Genomic DNA, 20,710 nt, shown 5'->3' with positions numbered 1-20,710 from the left:
GACCAAGAGAACTATTAATATATACACGATGGGGCAAAGGGCACAAAACTCTGCCTGACTCTCTCACAAGGCTCTGAGTTTTCAATTAACTGTAATGTTAGAGCTTTTACAAGGGAGTATCTTGGAAGCAATAAGACTAACTCAAAAGAGAAAAACTAATGGAGTGATATGATAGAAGCAAAGGAAAAGAACAGTCACAAGATTCCATTCTTCCATCAGTGCTCTCCTAAAACTGTCAGAGAGCAATCTGTAAACTTTCCTCAAGCTACACTAAGATACAAACCTCCTGATGATCAAGACAAATTTAACAGTCCATCCCCTATCCCAATATAATGTAGGACATGCCGCCAATGCTTTCAGTGTTCATTTTCCAGAAATATTAATATATCCAAAGAGAAGTATAAGGCCATTTTTTTCCAGAATGTTAGGCCCACTCAGATGATAACCTAGCAGATGATTCACCCATAAAAGGTAGCTTCTGTTGCCCTTGTGGTGATTTGACTATGAACTTTGCAGAGCAGGTCGATGATGAAGAAAATGTAAAGGAACCTGAGGAAACACCAGGCATCAATAGTAGAGGCAGCATAACTAGAAGATTTTTTTTTGTTCTAAAATTAGCCTAGTAAACATTTTCTTATAAGACTAAATATGCAATTAGCATACAACCCAGCAGTTGTACTCTTGTGCATTTATTCCGGAGAAACAAAAATTTACATTTACACAATACCTGCACATGAATGTTCATAGACGGTTTATTCATAATCACCCCAAGCTAGAAACAGATCAGATGTCTTTCAACAGATGAATGGTTAAACAAACTACGGTACAGCCATACCACGGCATATTACTCAGCAACAGAAAGGAACAAACTACTGCTACACATAGCAACTTGGATGAATCTCCTGGAAATTATGCTAAATGGGGAAAAACTAATACAAAATGGCTGCTACTATACAATTCCATTGTATAACACTTCTAAAATGACAGAATTTTAGAACTGGGTGCGGGAACACGCTAAGTAGGGTTATGAAGGGGCAAAGCTAGGGATCATCATGGTAACAGAACTATTCTGTATCTTGATTCTTGTGATGGACACACAAACCTTTATAAGTATTAAAAGTGCACAGAACTAAACACACACACACAAGTACAAGTAACATTGTAGAAATCTGAATAAGATCAGTGATTATATCAATATGAATATACTGCTTGTGACACTGTAGTATTGCTTACAAGATTGTTTACACTGGGGGAAAAGTGAGTGAAGAATATACAGGATCTCCCTAAAGTACTTCTTACAACCTCACTGAAGCTCCAATTACATCCATAAAAATTTTAATTAAAAAAAAAATGTTTCTTAAAGTTTAGCCTAGGTAGGTTGTTTCCCTGAAGTCTCAGTTTCTTTCAGAGTTCAAACAGTGTAGCTAGCATGGGAGTACAAATGACTTACATTTGGTACATCAATTGCTACTTCCCTCATGGCACTGGGCCTGATGTCATTCATCCCCTGTAAGAAATCATTCAGAGTAATCTTCACCAACCCAGCTATCTTGCTATCAGAGAGATTAGGCTGTTTCTTCAGGACTCTCCGTAAGGCATAGAGACCTGTAAAGAGAAAAGTAATACAAGATTTATCTTCTGCCCCATAAATACAGATTGAACCATTACCAAAAAACTAATAATAAATCCAAACTTCATACATATTATAGCATTTAAAATTGGTTGTGCTTGTGTGTATATATGGAGGTGGGGAGAGGTATCTCAAGAATATGGGAGATGAAGGCAAAAATCCAAATGCTTAATTTGGGCAGTAAAAATATGACAAACTGATATGATATATGAAAAGACAGATACTTTATAAACATGAAATAAAACTTGCAAAACAACATCCACAAAAAATACCATAAAGAGTTATCAAAATAACCTAGGGAATAACACACCTCTTGCTTCCGCCCTTTTTATTAATACATTCAACCCAGAGTTATAAATTTTATAAGGTATTGGCAGAACATCTTAAAGGAAATATTCAGTTGGCAGTTGGAAATGTGGTTTTGGAATGCAAGAAAGAATCAGACTTTAGAGTGGTGTGCATACACATGAGATCTGATATTACAGGAATAGGAGAGAGCTATAAAAAGAGTCTAGAAAGAGACCAGGTATGAAAGAATGGGAGCTAAAGTCTCATTCCTAAGAAAGCCCATCATTTGAAAAGCATAAGAAGAAGTGATGCTTTTAAAAGAAGACAGAATACAAAGAGATGGAGGAGTGGAATCAGAACAGTAAAATACTGCAGGAGCCAAAGAGATGTTCAACCAAGTCAAATTTAGAGAAATCAAGAACAACTTGCAAGAGATCATGTAGACCTGGAAAGTGACACATGCAAATTCTTTGGTTTTGCTATTGCTTGCAGTTTAAACACTGACAAAACTAAATGTCCTAATTCTCCTTCCTTTACAGCTAAGTTGCCAGGCTTAGAGCCCTTTGATCCGTGACAAAGACCTCTAGGCAGCAAAGTCCCTATCTATGTGCTCTTTGCCTTAGAGTCTTTAGTAAAATGAGACTTTTGTGTTCCAGTTAATGAAGAAGGTCCATTTAGAAGAATTCTGGTCTCAGAGACCCCTCAGAAATTCAGTCTGAATATCCGAACTTGTCCTGGGACACCAGCTAGCTCCATCATGTTAACGGTCTTTTGTATAACACAAGGATGCTATGCCTCCAAGAATTTTTTACAAAGATAAAATGATACCATAACTATCATTTTACTTGCTTTCACTTCTTTGAACTTTTATAGAGAAACAGAAGCATCGAGGCAAGGAAGGCAGACACAAACTCCCAGAACAGAAGGCAAGGTATCTTTGACCAGTAAGAAAAAAAAGGGAATAGCTCAAGGATATTCAGAAAATCAATCTATAGTAATCTTTTCCAGGAAACTATCAGTGTGAGTCTAAATTCATGGAGGACTCTGAGATAGTAGGCTAAACTGGAAAAATAGCTACACAAGAAGAAATCCTTCTTCATGTCACTCTGTGAAAAGGGAGGCTCAAAGAACTGGTGCAAATGCTGCTGCTCTGACTACTTCTGTTGCTGTAATATTCTGGCCTTTGACTGTGACCCAAGGATTTTTTTTTTTTTTTTTTTTAAGTAGGCCCTAAGCCCAATGTGGGCCTGAACTCACAATCCCAAGATCAAGAGTCACATGCTCCAATGACTGAGGCAGCCAGGCACCCCATGACCCAGGAATACTGTATTTTCTGCAAGCACTTGGAAAACTTACTAGCTTCCAGGCAGGGTAAAAGTGCAGACCCTTCACAACTCTTAACACAAAAATAAAAGTTAATATTAAATTAGACTGTTTCACTGCCTAACATAAGTTTTAGTTAAATGCTACAGCAGCATAAAAAAAAACCAAATAGATAAAACTGCAGTAACTAAGGTCCTGTGTTGTATTAAACAGCACGTTGGTGGCCCAAAAGAACTTAAGGAATTCCTATAAAATCTTACATAAGTGGAAGTAATCAAATGACCAGAAGAATCTGATTCTTCTTCATGTCTCAAATGGCTCTCTGGCAATACTGGTCAATATTTTTAATTTAAACCAGATACCTCACTCTTACCAGAACTGAGATACTAAAAACTGAAGCAAAGGAAGTCGTCAAATAATTTTCCTGCCACATTTATGACATGTAAGCATAAAGCCTGACAAGGAAGAAGACCAATTATTTTCATGTGAGGAAGGGATTTGGAAAAAAGACAATATAAGGTTTAAAAAGCATATACAATATTATAAGTGTATATTTATAAAATAGCAAAACAGCCATGATTTCAAATGCAAACTACAGAATTTAGAGGGGGGCAAAAATTTCCACATCTATGAAGACAGCAAGAAAAAAGGAGTGATTCCCAAAGACAGAAAAGGCAAAAAAAAAAATAAAAATAAAATAAATACAGTAGTTTTCAAAAGTTAAGAAATAATAAAACAGACTAATTCTGTGATGAACACAGCACAATTTAACATATCCAACCAATATGTAATATATATTTACCTACTATTTCTCAAATAAACTTAAAATTAAAAGATGACAGTGAGCCACTACTGAGTATATCAATCAAGAGTTGAAAAATAAAGGTTTGAAGTAAAGTCATTCAAGCTAGTAAAGACAGTAGATTAAATCCAAGCACTTACTTTTGTTCCCTCCTAAAATCCCACTACAATGAGTTATAAAGGGAATTTTAAAGAAACATAAATCTGGAAGGGCAAATAGAGAAAACAATATAATAGCAACGAAAATTTTGGAAACTGGACAGCAAATAAACAAGTAGTGACTGAATATAACTGACCCAGGAAAGCTGACACACATACAGTGAAAAAAATCTCAGAGGAACCAGATTTATAAACCAAATTTATAAACCAGATTTATGCCAATAGATGCCCCTCTTATTCACCCTACCCACATATAATCAAAAAAGCTCAAAGTTGGACAGCATAAATCACTTCTGGAAAAAGAAATCGGGGTTAGAAAGAGAAAAATGGAAGGTCAGGAGAGAAGTCTTTTAGGAAGCAGTTAGATCATCAAGATCCCCTCCCTAATTGCATGGAGTCAGATGACTTTTCCTGTACCCCACCTCTGAAGATGTCTTCTCTGCATAAGTAACACAAACCGTTTCTGAATTGAGGGAACGCAAAGCACAGTTAAAGACAAGGGAATCATACTGAATAGAGATATTAGTGAGACTCCCCACTCCTCCATTCTGTTCTTCCTTGCTGCTCCGAGTTTACCATCAGGATACACCTGCCACATATGAAGTTAAAAGATCCTTCTCCTAGACAGGTACCAGCCCAAGAGGAAAGACTAAGGATACTGACAGGTTTGTTCACCCAAGGAAAGGGTCCGTGCGGAACTCACTACACGGAAAACCACAAACTCACATGCCCCAACAGTCAGAGCACCTACTCAATTTTTAGGAGCTCCACTTTTAAATATGAGAAAACACCCAAAGATCACTAGATATCTAAGGATGCTTTCTAACAAGCACTATGAAGAAACAAAATACATAGAAAAAAAAAAGCAACCTAGAAGAACCAGGGATAATATAAGAAGAAACAAATACAAAGAATAGTGGTGCCCTGAAAAATGATTTGGGTAATTTAAGGATTGCAAGCAGTTGGGACCGAGAGAAAGGCTAGCAAGTTTTTGCCGCCCCTCCCCAATAAAACCAAGAACTAGTCTTGAAATAGAAGTAAACAATCTCTCAAGATGAGCTTCCAATGAAGATTAATAGGATCAACAAGAGATGCTGAGCAGAAGCTGAGATAACCCTAGAGCCCACTGTGACCATGTAGAGGTAGCAAGGAATGGAGCATACAGTTAGCGCGGAAGATCTCGTAACCAAAACACTCTATTTCTTTCTTGTAATTGTCTTCCTCTTCTGTCCATTTCTGCCCAATCTGTATTAAATATTCTGTTTTCTAGGGCCTATTATTTTTTAATGACAATGCCTTGCTTGTTATTTTTGAACCTTTCCTCATTTCTAATTTAAGAATTTCAGGTTATAAATTCCCCTATTAGCAGTGCTTTAGCTATATACCACAAATTTTAATATATCTACATTGTTCAGTCCTAAACAGCTTTTCATTTGCATATTATAATTCAACCAATGAGTTATTTAGAGTTTTGTAATTTACAAATTACAAAATTTTCTAATTTATTGATTTTTAATTTAAATGAATTTTTTGGTCAGAGAATAAGGGCTGTATTAAATGAAATCTTTTGAACTGTAAATTCATAAATGTTTTATGTGTACTTCAATATATATTTTTTGGTTTCAGTATTCCAAACATACACCCATTAGTTCAAGTTTTTTTATTTTTTGTTCAAATCTTCTCTATCCTCAACCACTGAAAGAGATGCATTAAAATTCTCTCACTAAAATGTCTGCTTTGTTCGTTTCTCCTTGTAGTTACAGAAAGTTTTGCTTTACACATTTCACAGCTACCTTTGTTACGTCTCCCCAATGAACCGAACGTTTTATCAATATGCAGTACTCATCTTTATCTGCAGGGATGCTTTTTGCCTTAAAATTCCTTGAACTAATGTTAATGTGGCTATAGTCTAAGCCCTACCATCTCCTTTTCTTGTGTTCTTTCAGACTGATTGATTTTTGTTTTGTCCTTTCTACATTCCATTTTGCCTTCTACTAGTTTTGAAGTTATATGACTCGTTTTCTATTATTTTAGAAATTATACTGGAAATGTTAATACATGTATTTACATTAACAGAGTATAGTGAGTCAAAGTAAAGTCAATCATGAGGCTGCCAGGAAATTAATAGGAAAAGTCTGTGAGATAGATAGCCCACATTATTCTTCTGCAGGGAGGGCTTTTAACATACAGGAGGAACATTTATTTTGTTTCGTTTTTTTAAATCTCTATTTGGTCTGTAGTTAATTCTTCTCTCGGTGTTTCATTTGTATCTTCTTTTTTCTTTCACTAAAAATACCAATAGTATGCTCCTATCTCTTGAATGGACCTTCGCCTGACTTCATAATCTTAAAAATCTTTTCAAAGAATGAATTTTTTTTAACTTTGCTGTTTTGTTCTCTATTCCATTAATCCAACCTTACATTTTTAATTTCCTTCCTCTTGGGGTTATTTTATTGATCTTTTCCAAATACTCAAGCAGAATGCAGTTATTTTTAACACTTATTTCCTAATAAAATGTATTTGTTATGATTTCATCTTTGAGAACATTTAAAACAGAATTTTTACTAACATTCTATTCTTAATACCTAATTTGCTGTATGATGTCTTTTGTAGCTCACAGAGAGCTTACTTAAATATTATCTGATTTAGTTTTCAATTGTACCACTTATTAAATTACTGACTCTTAGCTTGAAAATCATGCTTCTATACTCAGCTCTAGGGCTGAGACTGCAAACTACTTTTTAAATCCATAGTAGACTTTGCTAATGCTACCGCAAAGCTCTAGAGGGAGACAGCAAAGCTGAAGAGGACAAAAGGGACTCATTCCTTCCTGTTTATGTCCCATGGACTTACCGTCTGTTTGCTATTCCTGCGACCATCATGCTACAACCCTTAAGGGACACCAGCACAAACCGAGCAGTGCTACCTTCTCAGAAGTCTGAGTTAGCCTTCAGAGCATCAGGCTGCTACTCTTCAAGGGCTTGAGTTACAGCTCATCTTCTAGGTTTTAATAATTTCAACCGTTTCCCTTTGTTTTCCCAGCCTCAGGAGTGATAGGTCCTTCCTGTAGTTGCTACCCTGAATTACTTAGTTAACATTTTATAATTGGTTATCAATTCTTCATATGAAATTATCTCTGTAACAGTAACTGGTATAGGTTCGATCTCCTAACTGGATCATGACAGAAATAACAATCCCGTGAGATTTTTTTAGACTTACCCTTTTTCTTTCTCCTGATTATATGTATATAGACTGAGGTTTTTAATAAGTGAGAGCAAAAATCACTCAAACATTTTAGGAGCATAATGCAACTTGTGGGCATGTGGCAAAGTCTAAATAAGATATTAGTTAACTAAGTCTAACAGTGTATTTAAAAAATCCATAATATTCACAAAGAGTTTATCTCTGAAATTATTATTTTTACTGTACAGGAATAATTGAGAATTGAGAATAATTATTTTTACTGTACAGGAAAAAAATATTTGATAAGATTCAACATCTATTTATAATGATAAAAATAATTTAAAATGCTCTTAGCAAAGCGTATTTGATTAAGATTATATTCCAGAAATCTTCAGCAAACATTACACTTAATACAAAGACTTTATATGCATTCTCTAAAATTGGTAACAAGACAAAGATGTCACTATTACTATTACTGGATAATTTATTCGTGGAGGTCCTGGCTACTAAGAACAGAAAAAATAAAAGTGAGAGAAAGGTAAAAGGATGGAAAGAAATAAAACTTCCATTATTTGCATATGACAATCATCTACCCAGAAAAGCCAAAAAAGATCAGAAGAAAACGAGTTGAATTAATAAAGAGTTAAACAAGGTTGAAGACTGACCAAAAAAAAAAAAAATTATCAATATAAAACTTCTCTACACCAAGAAGAGCAAATTTAAATTACAATTTTAAAAAAAGACACCATTTGCAATAATCACAAAAATGATAAATTAGCTAGGAATTAACCTAACCAAAAACATATAAGACCTCTATGGAGAAATTTTAATGAAGAGAGAAATATGAATAAAAGAGTGACATTCCAGGTTCTTGAATGGGAAGACACTACCATAAAAATGTCCATTATATTCAGGACTTCAAGCTCTATTACAAAGCTGTAATCATCAAGAGAGTATGGTACTGGCACAAAAACAGACACATAGACCAATGGAACAAAATAGAGAACTTAGAAATGGAATCCCAACTCTATGGTCAACTAATCTTCAACAAAGCAGGAAAGAAGATCCACTGGAAAAAAGACAGTCTCTTCAACAAATGGTATTGGGAAAACTGGACAGCCACATGCAGAAGAATGAAACTGGACCATTTCCTTATACCATACACAAAAATAGACTCAAAATGGATTACGTGAAAGGAAGAAATTTCTAGGAGAAAAAGCTTATCAGAACTAACAAACAAAAAAAGCACATAACTGAATATTCCAATAGCTATTAAATAAATTTATTCTGTAATTAAAACTTTTCCTACAGACAAAATTCCAAACACAAATCGCTTCATTGGAAAATGTTATGAAGTATTTAAGGATGAATACAACACTAAGCTTACAAAAAGTCTTCCAGAGAAAAATAAAAGCCAGACAATTTCCAAATTGACTCAGAAGGACAGCACAGCCGTGCTCCTCAAATCTTAAAAGTACATTATAAGTAAACAAAATTATAAGTGAATTTCTCTCATGAACATATGTGCAAATATCCCAAACCAAACATCAGCAAAAACATAATTAAACAAAGGATTATACATCATGACAAGATGGTTATGTTCCAAGAATATGAGGTTGGTTTCACATGTGAAGATCAATGAACACCATTTTCCATATTATTAAAAGAGAAACAATATGATTATCTCAATAGACACAGATAAGTACTATCATAAAAAATCAACAGTTAATTATTAAAAACCAACTAGGACCAGATGGAAATTCTTTACTAGATTAGCTACAAAAAACATAGAGTGAATATAATTCTTAACTGTGGGGTGCCTGGGTGGTTCAGTCAGTTAAGCGTCTGCCTTCAGCTCAGGTCATGATCCCAGAGTCCCAGGATCAAGTTCCACATTGGGCTCTCTGCTCAATGGGGAGTCTGCTTCTCCCTCTCTCATGCTTTCTCTCCTCCTCTCGTGCTTTCTCTCTCTCATTCTCTTTCTCTCTCTCAAATAAGTAAAATTAAAAAAAAAAAAAAACTGTTAACTGTAAAATATTAGAAACCTTCTCCCTAGGATCAAGAATGAGATAAGAATAACTTATTACTTACACTAAATTAGAAATCTTAACCAGGGCAATAAGGCAAGAAAAAGAAATAATAATCATAGAGATTAAAAGGAATGAAATAAAACTGTCATTATCAGCAGACTGTACACATGTAAAGATATAATGTAATCATTTACATAGAAAACTCAAAGAATCTACATATACACTATTAAGACTAATAAGTGAATTTAGCAAGGTAGGCAGACACAAAGTCAATACACAAAAATTTACTTTTCCTCGGTAAGAGAATAAAAAAAAAACTATAAAGTAAAATTTTAAAAGATGTCACTTATAACTGCATTCAAAAAAACCTAAATACCTAAGAATAAACATAATGAACATTATGAAAGACTTCACAAAAAACTTTGAGAAAAATTGAAGACCTAAAATAAGTGAGGGGATCTACCATATTCACGGACTGCAAAGATGTTAACTTTCTAATTCTCCCCAAATTGATCAAGAGACTTAAAAATTCCAACTGAAATCCAATTTGGGGTGGGGGGGGTGCCTACCAAGCTGATTTTTTAAAATATTTATTTATTTGAGGAAGAGAGACAGAGAGAAGGGGGGGGGGCAGTGGGGCAACAGAGGGAAAGAGAAACCCAAGCAGCCAAGTTGAGTTTTCAAGTTATAAGCAAATGCAAAGGGCCAAGAATAGTCAAGACAACCTTGATGAAGAAGAAAAAAGGAGCAGGAATACTTATGCTCCAGAAATTAAAGCTTTTAATAAAGCTGAAGTGATTAAAGACATTTCAGTGATTCACACAAGGATAAAGAGGTCAAACAAAGAGAACAGAGAATTCAGAATGAACCCAAACTCTTGATTTATGACAAAGGTAATACTGCAGAGCAAGGAAAGACAGATACTCATTTCATTAACTGATGCTGGTACAACTGATTACCTGCACGGAAAAAGGGAATAAATTATAGATGGTAATGTGAAAGATAAGACAATAAAACATCTTTAGAATGAAAGAAGATAATACAAAATATTCACGATAGTGGAATTAACATAAGATTTTTTTTTTTTTTTTTTTTTTTTTTTTTTTTTAGAGAGAGACACAGTGCATGAGCAGGGAGCAGCAGAGAGAGAATCTTAAGCAGGCTTCATGCCCAGCGCACAGAGCAAAATGCAGGGCCTAATCTCACAACCGTGAACCAATATCAAGAGTCGGATGGTTAACCAATTGAGCCACCCAGATGCCCTGATACATTTCTTAAACAGGATTCAAAAATCACTAGCCACATGGGAAAATATTGATAAAGTGGTTTTGTTATATTTATATATAGCAAATATATTATATATAATTACAAACTTCTCTTCCTTCAAAGACAATACGAAGAGAATAAAAATTAGAGTAGAAGACATTAAAATAAACATATATATATCCAAAGGTCTCATAACCAAACTGTATTAAAAATTCCGACAAATTAATGATTTTTTTGAAAAAGCAACACAATGAAAAAATTGAATACATACCTGAGTAGTAAGAAAAGTTCTGTGAATTGTCCATACAGAAGACTTAATCAGTCTTAGTATCAGTGAGGACTCAGTAAATAAATAAGTTGACTTGTGTGCACAATATACTACTTTGCAAAATATGTACTGTGTATATGATTTATAGTCCTCACAGTGAGTTTTCATTTTCAGGATATGTTTATACAAATGGACATGTTTGGTATGGGACTGTGGTGAGAAAGAAGAAAAGAACAGAACTCGAGGAGAGAGAAGAGCATCTCTTACATTTAATTAATCTGAAGGTATTTTTAAAAAACAGTTCTCAATAAGAGAAGCACTACGCCATATCCACATTACTTACTTGCCAATTCAGTTACAGTTCATAGTAAAGTAAGGCAACTATTAAAATATTATATCATGAGCCACTGAGAAAATATATTCATCAATCATAAGTTACTCTTTCATAGGCACTCTTCTTCAGTATTAATTCATCTATTCACTCATTCAAAATATTCTCTAAGTACCTCCTAAACATAATTTATTCAATAAATATATTGAGCTCTTACATGTAAGAGAGTCCACAAGAGCAAGATGCAGATAAGCCTCTCATAGTCTAACAGTCTAATAGAGAAGACACATAATAACAAGTATTATAAACTGTGCTGAGTATTATGTCATGGAAAGAACAAAGCGGTACAAAAACGCATGTCAGGGACACCTAACCCACTTTTGTGGGATTGGTGACAGTTTGGAGTTAGAGAAACTTCAGAGAAATCATTTAGTATATTCTTCTACTTCACAAATGAAGAGAGACTAAAATGTATGTCCAACCTCAGTAGTCAGCCCTGAAAAATGAGTGGATGTTAAACTGGTAACATGAGAATTGAGGCCACCGAGGCAGCAGAGTATTCAAGGCAGAGGGAATAGCACATACAAAGGCCTAGGGACAAAAATGAGCATAACTTCAGACACTATGAGGCCATGTAGAACAATAAAGACAAAATTCCTGTCCTTAAAAGAATTCACAGTTAGAAATATAAAAGAACATGTTTTAAATAAACTTCAATCCAGCTCTATTAATTTGTTTGCAGATATTTGAGAAGACAACATGCCGCACTGTCGGAAACGGAAAAGGGACAATATGGAAAATTACAAATTTGCAAAAGCTATAAAAACTTAAGGGATCCATGAAATTCCTGCCATAGGCCTTCAAATTCTTTCCAATCTAAGGTTCCATGATTCTAGACTCTACATAGACCTACTCTATTTTATACAAATTCTTTTTGAAAATAATGTACAAGTTGAAACAGAATTTATATGAATTAAATGTTAAATGTATATCAGAGCTTGCAAAAATTAAAGACCCCTGGACCTATCATATTAATGCAACCAATTCTCTGTTGTCGTAGATCTGCCACTAGCTCAGGTGTCACTTTACATAAAACTTAGCCTCTTTGGTCATATGTTATCTCACTTATTAAATGGAAAAAATAAAGTATATTTTATCTAAATTATTTTTTCAGCTTTAAAATTCTATAACGCTAAGCTTAAATGATTGGACATCAACCATTCCCAATGAGGCATACTAGAATCTACACCAAGAAATTAAATTTTTAAAAATACATGTATTTTTATAAGCCAGAAGTAAACAATTAACTAGAGGAGCAAATGGACACATGTACACCATCAGCAAATATAGCTTAGGGCAAGCAATCTATGACATTTCCTTTTCTTACTAAGTTTAAAGTTAATTTTTAAAATGTAAACAAAAACAGAAGCAGTACATCCATGTTCTTAAAAAACACAACTTTGAGACAAAAAACAGGTGTAGCTAATTAAACAAATTAAACAATAAATTTGTCATTTTGTTTTAATTACTTTATTTTCCAATGCTCTCAAAAGTTTTGAGAATGGAAAACAAGACACAATGAAGAAAAGTCAAAATGCCTCAAGCAAGCCTAATGCCAACACATTCTTTCCAGTCTAAAACATGTTCCCCCTCAAGCTCTGCATCACTATCCAGAGATAATCACTTCCGGATAAGAGCAATTACTCTAAATTCGAGTTCTTCAAAACCATCTGCTCCAAATTCAATCAACAAACATCATTTTGCCCTACACATATGGACTCTGACAATTTTATACCCAGTGCTTACTAAATAATGATATTATTTTTGAGACTGCAATTAAGTTCCTTTATTGGAAACTAACAATGAACTTAAAGTGATCACAGGAATAATAATGCTTTTCACAATTACTACCTACCCTACAGACATTTAATTATATGACAAAGTAACATGAAACATGGCATCTGGGTGTCAGATTTGAACAGTGAAGGTTGAGTGTAAAATTTCCTCAGGCACGTGAAGACTGAAAGCAACTATAATAAAATCTAAGTCTCCTTTTTTAAAATATATGTTCTTCAAAATATCCAAACTATAGAAAATTTTTGTTTTATCTGGAGTCTTTACTCTCCCTCAACTCAGTATTAAGTATAGATAAGGTGATAAGCATCACTTGATACATCACTGGGAGAGTTCCATTGCTCACTGCTCGTTAACAGAAAAGAAATCAAACAAAATACCCTCAAAGAGGGTCTTGTGGTTCTTGCTTTATTTATACTTCAAGTGATTTGTGTAATGTAAGCTGACTGCAGAAGCCAGGTCTATTCTGAACCCACTATTACTTTCAAAAGTTGCTTTTAAAAGTAATGGCACTATAGAAGGCATACTGGTCTCAAGACCTGAATCTTGGGCCAAGATTTCACTCACTGTTTGAGCCTGGATAGATCACATAGTCTGTCCCCATCTGTGAAATAAGGGAATGTAGTAATGATTTCTGAGAGGGTCTTCTAGTTCTAAAACATCAAGATTAATTCACTTCACCAGTCCCAGGTTTAACAAACTTTCCTAAAAATACAGCTTTTAGTTTCAAATTTCTAATATCAAATTATTTACTTACTTGGCTTATCAACCTTACTACTTTTTTGAGTTAAAAAAAAAAAAAAGATAGTTGTCTACAGCACAATTCTTATGCCAAAACAGATTAAAGATTTACGCCTTGGTGGACTATAGCAAGGCCCAAGTCAGAGAAGAGGAACCAGGAAAATAATGATGGAATATGACCTGATCTCGTTTTACCTGAGGAGGAAAAGGGGGCACAGATGCAAAGGCAGAGGGCAGGCCAACTATATTCATCCCTTTTTTACGGAAGGTACAAAACTTTAAATAATAACACAACAATTAAAATTGAAAAAGTAATTCACAAGCACTACCTCTGTTCCCTCAACTTTCAATCCCCCTCAATTTATCACAATCTAGCAGCTAGCCACAGGACCCCACTACAACTACTCTCTTCCAAGGCCCCCATAATTTCCCAGGTAAGAAGCTAAGCAAGTGATGCCACTGTGGTCTCTCATACTGCTGATCCTAGCTCCACTACTTATCTCCTATGTGATCTTAGGAAAGTTCTTTAACCTCTCCGACCTAAATTTCCTCACCTTTAAAATGAAGGTAACCTTATAAGGGATGCGGTGAGTAAAAAAATGCATGAATACATGTAAGGCACTTCAAGCAATGGCTAACACATTGGATTAGTGGTAACTAATACAATATTAATTCTAATTGCTTCCTCTCTGCAATCTTCCCTCATTTGAGTCTCCACTTTCGGCTCTCTTCCCATTTCTCTAGCCACTCCCTAGTCTCCTATACCAGATCTTTTCTAATAAGCCAACCACTGAATGGTGGTATTCCCCAGGACCCCTCTTCTCTCCCTATTAGCATTCTAAAACCTCCCTGATCACTCACAAACACCCAACACACACAGGTACTGTGATTACCTGTTACTCTGTAGTACTTGCCTGGGCACACCGAGCTCTAAGAGGAGAGGGTCCAAGACTGTCTTGTTCACTGAGGCAGCCCCAGCACCCACTGCAGTGTCTGGCTCAATAAATGAATAAATGTCTGAATTCCACTCACTCCAAGTGATTTCATTCATTTCAATGGCTTCAATCACCATCTAACTGCTGACAACTCCCAAATCCCTATCTCTAACCAAGACTCTCCTCATCTCCAAAGCCTGCAATTCAAAGTCTTGCACCTCAGACGATGTAAGGATAAGGAGGTTTGGAAGGTGGAAGTCAGACTACGCAGGAAGCAGTTTACACCACAGTCCAGATAAGAGCAATGGAAACAGTTTAATTTTTTTTTAAGCTCAAATTCTGAATAAATTTTGAAAATCAAGCTGACAGGATCTGATAAAGAAAGAGTAAAAAAAATTAAAAATAACTCTTAGAAATAACTTATTTAGATAGACTGATTTTTTTTTTTTATTTCTGTGATTGCTTTAATTAGGAAGAAAACCTTTCCTCAAGTTTCCTACTTTTATAGTCTTGGCAAGACAACTTGGAAAAGTTTCCACTAGTGAAGTAAATGGTATATATCACTGAGAGCTTAAACAGAATTAAAACTACCACCTGTTTTTCTGAAACAAACCATTCAGCTCCAGTCATTTCAAATGAAGAGCAAAAGTAATATGAAGATACCCAATTCAATGACAAAAAAAAAAAAAATCCACCTCTCATAAAAAAAATCCACAGTATTTATGCAGTGCTGTTCACAACATCACAAATAAAACCATCACTACATTTCATAATTATAAAACAGAGGAGAAAGTTCATTGTTTCATGAGATTTTACACTGCATAATTACTGCTTATTTACCCAGCTACAATAATGAATAAAGATATGATTCATTATAAAATGCAATAATTAGAGCGATGATCGTGATACATCGATTTAATTTTGTTGCTCTACTGCAGGCCTGCAGCAGACTAACATGTAGAACGGGGAGGGAAGGGAAGAGACTGTGACTCTGCCTATATACGCCGTGACAGCTCCCAAGTTCAGCAAGAAAATCTGTCAGGGAGGCACCCCAAAACAAGTCCTATCAAACTATCTCTAGTTTGCATTTTGTAATTGATGAGCAAGACTTTTACTGCTCCAAATTCAGGAAAAATAACTTTTCTAGCAAGGTAAAGTATTCTGCCAGATTTCCCTATCATCTCCTGTACTAGGATAACCAAGAATACTTCATAAAATACCAGTATGCCAAAATTCAAATAAGCATCCACCAGAGAAATGAACAAATACATACAAAATACGATTTTCTTTAAAAAAAAAAAAAAAGAGAAAGTGACACCACAAGGTTCTGTAGAAATCATGACTACTGCACCCAGACTACATTTTTAAGCCTCATAAGAACTCTTAAAAAAAAATATGGTATCCCTGGCGAGCAGGTAAGGAAACAAAATTTAAGAAATTAAATGAGCAGTGTAGCATCTGAATCGACAAGTCACCATAAGCTTTCCACAAAACACCATTACTTCCCTGAACTTCCTTTAAAAATACTGAATTTTTGCAGAATCAATATTAATTCTAACTTAGAAAACAACATTGGCAGAATTCAAAAAAAGGTGGAAAACTTTAGAAAAATCCTTTCATAAGAGGACTGTTGCATATTTTGTACATAGATCTTCCATAAATTTCTGTTAAAATAAGCTAGTGAAGGGTGAGAGAGGGGAGTAAAGGATATAAATATCTCAGAATTAAGACAGATAAAATTTTCCACCTCAAAAAAAGTTATGTTATAGTATTTAGACTCAGTATTGTTACTAGACCTACTTCAGTGTAATAATGACAAAATCATTGTTTAAATAAGACTTTTAATTCTTCCTGTCTGTGATGCTATCTTATCAAGGCCCAAATATTTGGTATGAACATGTTGAAATGATGTGTAATCAACAAGGATGCTAAAGATAAATTCTTAGAATGTGAACCAAGTACTTCCTTTCACTGTAAACAAAATGACTGAGTCCACCTCTTGAAGAAATCAAGCTCTATTTATATTCACTCTCCTGAAATGGCACAGGCAGCCTTAGAAGGATAAGTTTATAATAAATCCCTATATTTGGAAAACATTGTTGCTAAGCATCTTCTAACATTCAGCAGAGTTTATATAATTCATGTCTCTGCTACATAATTAACATTTCATGTTTTCCAAAAAAGTGTGGTATGCTTATCTATGTTGTTAATTTAAAACATTATAAATTTTGAAGGAATTAATAAAAGGCTATGCAACTAATTAATTAGAAAGGCAGCCTAATCCCAGGAAGAATACAAACATAGACATTAAATGTCAGGATGTGTCAGAGTTAAGCTTGTAAACAACGTGTCCACTTGAGATAAAACATTTCAAAATGCAGCTGCTCTTTGCTTAAAAAGGTGAGCTACAAAACATTAGGCTTTTGGACAAGTCACAACATATCAAACCACACTCTAGCTTAAAAATTAATTATAAAGAAAACATAACATTTGAAAATAAGTTTCACACCCAACCCTTAACATTAAACAATGTTATCTGCTCAGATAAAGGATCCAAGTGTTGAAAGCAACACTACTACAGTATTTCCAATTTTCACGCTCATTATGGAAACAAAGTTAAAAGATACAAAAAATATTTAGTAACACTGGAATAAAGATTAGAAAAGTTGAGATAAGCACACTGTAGAAGATGCAGTGGCACTTTCACAAACTATGGAATAGATTGTAAACCTTCTAGCCCTGGAAAAGCATGCACAAACAAATATATTCTATAGGGACTTTGATCTTTAGTATTAGTATCCCACAAACAATAACCTTTAGATTACAAAAACAATGGGAAATATAATTCACTTAGCTTTTATGAAATTCTGAATCACTTCAATGTATGCTATTATTAGACATCTGTGTACCACCCTTTGTTAAAAAGGGCAAGGTTTCTCTGACTAGAAGGCAGTCCAGGGAAGAAGGAAAACCATCAGATGGCCAATGCACAAAAAAACTCAGAGAACACACAGGTCCAGAAATCTTAAGCAATAAATGTTCCAGGAAAAACATATGTCTATATTTTTATTTGTATTCTTGTTAATTCCTATTTCCTTAATTGTGGCTTTTCTATCTTTCAGAATTGCCATTTTTAAGTTTTATTCAGAACCATTATATGTACCTACAAGACAAACTTAAGACACTTATTTTCTCCTAGAAGGAGAGTTAAATGGTATAGTTCAGAATAGTACATTACTGTCACATAAAAACTCGGAAAAACTCAACACCATCAGAGGTTGGCAGAGATTTACAGTCTCTAAATTTATCTAGTTATTTAAATCAGTTACAGAGTCTCCAAAAATCAGGGTTAGTGGGCCAAGATCATTGCTTCTCAAAGTACAGCCCCTGCACCCACAGCACTGGTATCACCTATAACTTGAGAGAGATGCTAATTCTTGGGCCCCACCTGGACCTAATGAACCAGTAGGATGGGGCCCAGAACTGTGTTTTAACAAGCTCTACAAGTGATTCTTAGACAGGTTTAAACTGGAGAACTACTGGCCTAACCCAATAATTTAGAATATTTGCTCACAGGCAACTGCAAGCCTGGCTGCTTTAAAATCAGCTGGGAAACAGAAGCAGGGGCTCCAGTTCCCTACTTCCCTTAATTAAATATGGAGAGGGAACGTGTGTGTAGCTTCCCAGGTGAACCTCATGCATAACGAGGTTTAAGAACCAATGACCTAAATTAGCGGCTCTCAAAGTGTGCTCCCCAAACCAACAGCATCAGCCGGGAACTTGTTGGAATTCACAAGCAGCAGCCAAGACTGAATCAGCAACTCGGAGTGGAGCACACCCAGCAATGTGTTTCACTAAGTTCTCCAGGTGATTCTGATACATGATAAAGTCTGAGAACGTCTGCTCCAAGTCATCCATCCTGAATTAAGAACATATATGACATGAATGTGGATTTTGTGGAGAAGAATAGAGACAGAATTAACTTAGACACTCAGAAATACATCTCCTGGAGCTAGACTATCTCACTGTCCTCACAAATCTAGAAGTTAAAATGCTTTCCTTCCCAGATACGCCAGTGGACATTCTCAAGCTGTAAGCACAGCACAACTGGTGAACAATGAAAATGCCTCCTGAAAAACACTGGTTTTAAACAAAATACAAAGTCCACAGTCAGAGCCATGGCTGAGAAATCTTGTCAGTGGGAAGCTAAAAATGGACTGGAATGTTCAAAAAAAAAGTAGCAGCAGTAACTTAGGCATCACAAAACACTTAGACTTTATTTAGTGCTACCTTTACAGGTACCTTTACAGGCAGCACTAACCAGTTGGATATGTTTCCTCAGCACAGACAGGGATTTCTGAAGGCAACAGAGGAGAGAGGGAGATGAATCTCACCAGGGGTTTAAAAATAAAACTGATTCAACTCTCAGGTTAATAAACATTTTTACTGCTCTACAAGGGCAGTCGGGTGGTAGTCTGATTATGTCTTCCAGCTTTCACATATTTCTCAGATCAAATACTTATTGAGCATTCACTATGTGTCAGAAATTATTACTGCAACCTCCAAATATTAAGATATTATCGTGACTCATTTCTAAAAAACAGTGATTCTCATTTTGTGTATAATTCTAAGGTCAATGTAATGATTGCAACTGCTTCTACTTACCCAAGGAAACGTAACATGTTTAAAAAAAACAACAACAAAAACAAAGAGGCACCAATTCAAATTTCCCTAGGTGGTCACTTTAAAAGACTGAGACCCATTCAAAGTATTTCCTAGTAACCCCTCTAAATTAAGGTAGGATGCTACATTGAGTGCTCAATTCTTTTTATTTATAACTAGGAGACTAGTTCAAATTTACCACAGAGCTGAGTTTATTCTTCCTACGCTCAATACACACATCATAATACAGGGCGATACCCGTGTGTTCAGTATGTAGGGTAGGCTTATGCCTCTTCTACAGCACTTGGAATGTAATTCTGCTATTTTTAATGCTTAACGAGTTTTAGTTGTTTTATCTTTTGAGTTGCACTATTAAACCAAATTTATAATTTATTCATGTCAAGTCCATAGGCAGAAATTATAAAATTGTTTCAATAAGAAAATGCAGTTAACGTCACAATTGACATTAGTCTGCTTTGTGGCATTATCTCTAAGAACAGTATGGGAGAAAGCCCAGACAAGTTTTTCAGAAAAACAGGTACAAAACACAATAAAGGGCAAAAAGGCCAGGTGTATTAAGAAAATAGCTAATGAGGCCAGGCCACATTTAGTAAATAACTTGGGAATTTATTTTCCCCTTTCCTTTTTCTAATCCTTCTTATCCTTTCTTTTTGCTTTCCCCCCTTTCTTTCTCATCCTCCCTTATATCTAAGGAGTGTCATATTTACCAGGGCACTTAGATACTATCTGCCACAACCACCTGAATCTACCAATAGAGAAAACTAAGGCTCAGGTAAAGCAAATAACGTGCCCAAGATCACAAGCCTGATTTTAAAAGCAGGTCTGTCCAACTCTCAAAATCCATTTATTACTATATTCCCTGCTTCTTTAGGAAAATGCCTTGCAAAAAAAATTCTAGTACACTGTTCTTAAACTTTATTCTGCTATATAGAGAATGAAACTACAAAACACAACATAAAGTATTTAAGACACTGTACACAAAACAACATACTTTCCCTACTGGACACTAATTATAATGCTAATCTTTTTAAATACTACCTTCTCATAAAGCAACTCATTGCTAGACTAGAGGAAAAAAGATCAGTTCAATACTGGTAATTTGAAATTACTATTAAGTCACATTAATAGAAGTTAATATTTATTTACTGCTTGTATGTGCCAAGTACATCCCAGATATCTATCTATCTATCTATCTATCTATCTATCTATCTATCTATC

General features: G+C 34.9%; 1 protein-coding gene across 2 annotated transcripts in view; it reads right to left on the bottom strand.

Moving 5' to 3' along the window:
• Nucleotides 1-20,710, bottom strand: part of SPATA5 (spermatogenesis associated 5) — a 321,325-nt gene that overhangs the window by 280,132 nt on the left and 20,483 nt on the right. For both annotated transcript variants that reach the window (XM_008689495.2, XM_040626287.1), the window contains exon 10: nucleotides 1,451-1,605. In XM_008689495.2, the coding sequence (XP_008687717.1) occupies nucleotides 1,451-1,605 (155 nt within the window). The remainder of the gene's footprint in view (nucleotides 1-1,450; nucleotides 1,606-20,710) is intronic.

Source organism: Ursus maritimus, unplaced genomic scaffold (genome assembly GCF_017311325.1).
Source record: "Ursus maritimus isolate PB19 unplaced genomic scaffold, ASM1731132v1 scaffold_11, whole genome shotgun sequence".
In the NCBI taxonomy this organism is placed as follows: domain Eukaryota; kingdom Metazoa; phylum Chordata; class Mammalia; order Carnivora; family Ursidae; genus Ursus; species Ursus maritimus.
Note: the sequence above shows the minus strand (reverse complement) of the source record. Positions and strands in the feature narration are given on the sequence as shown.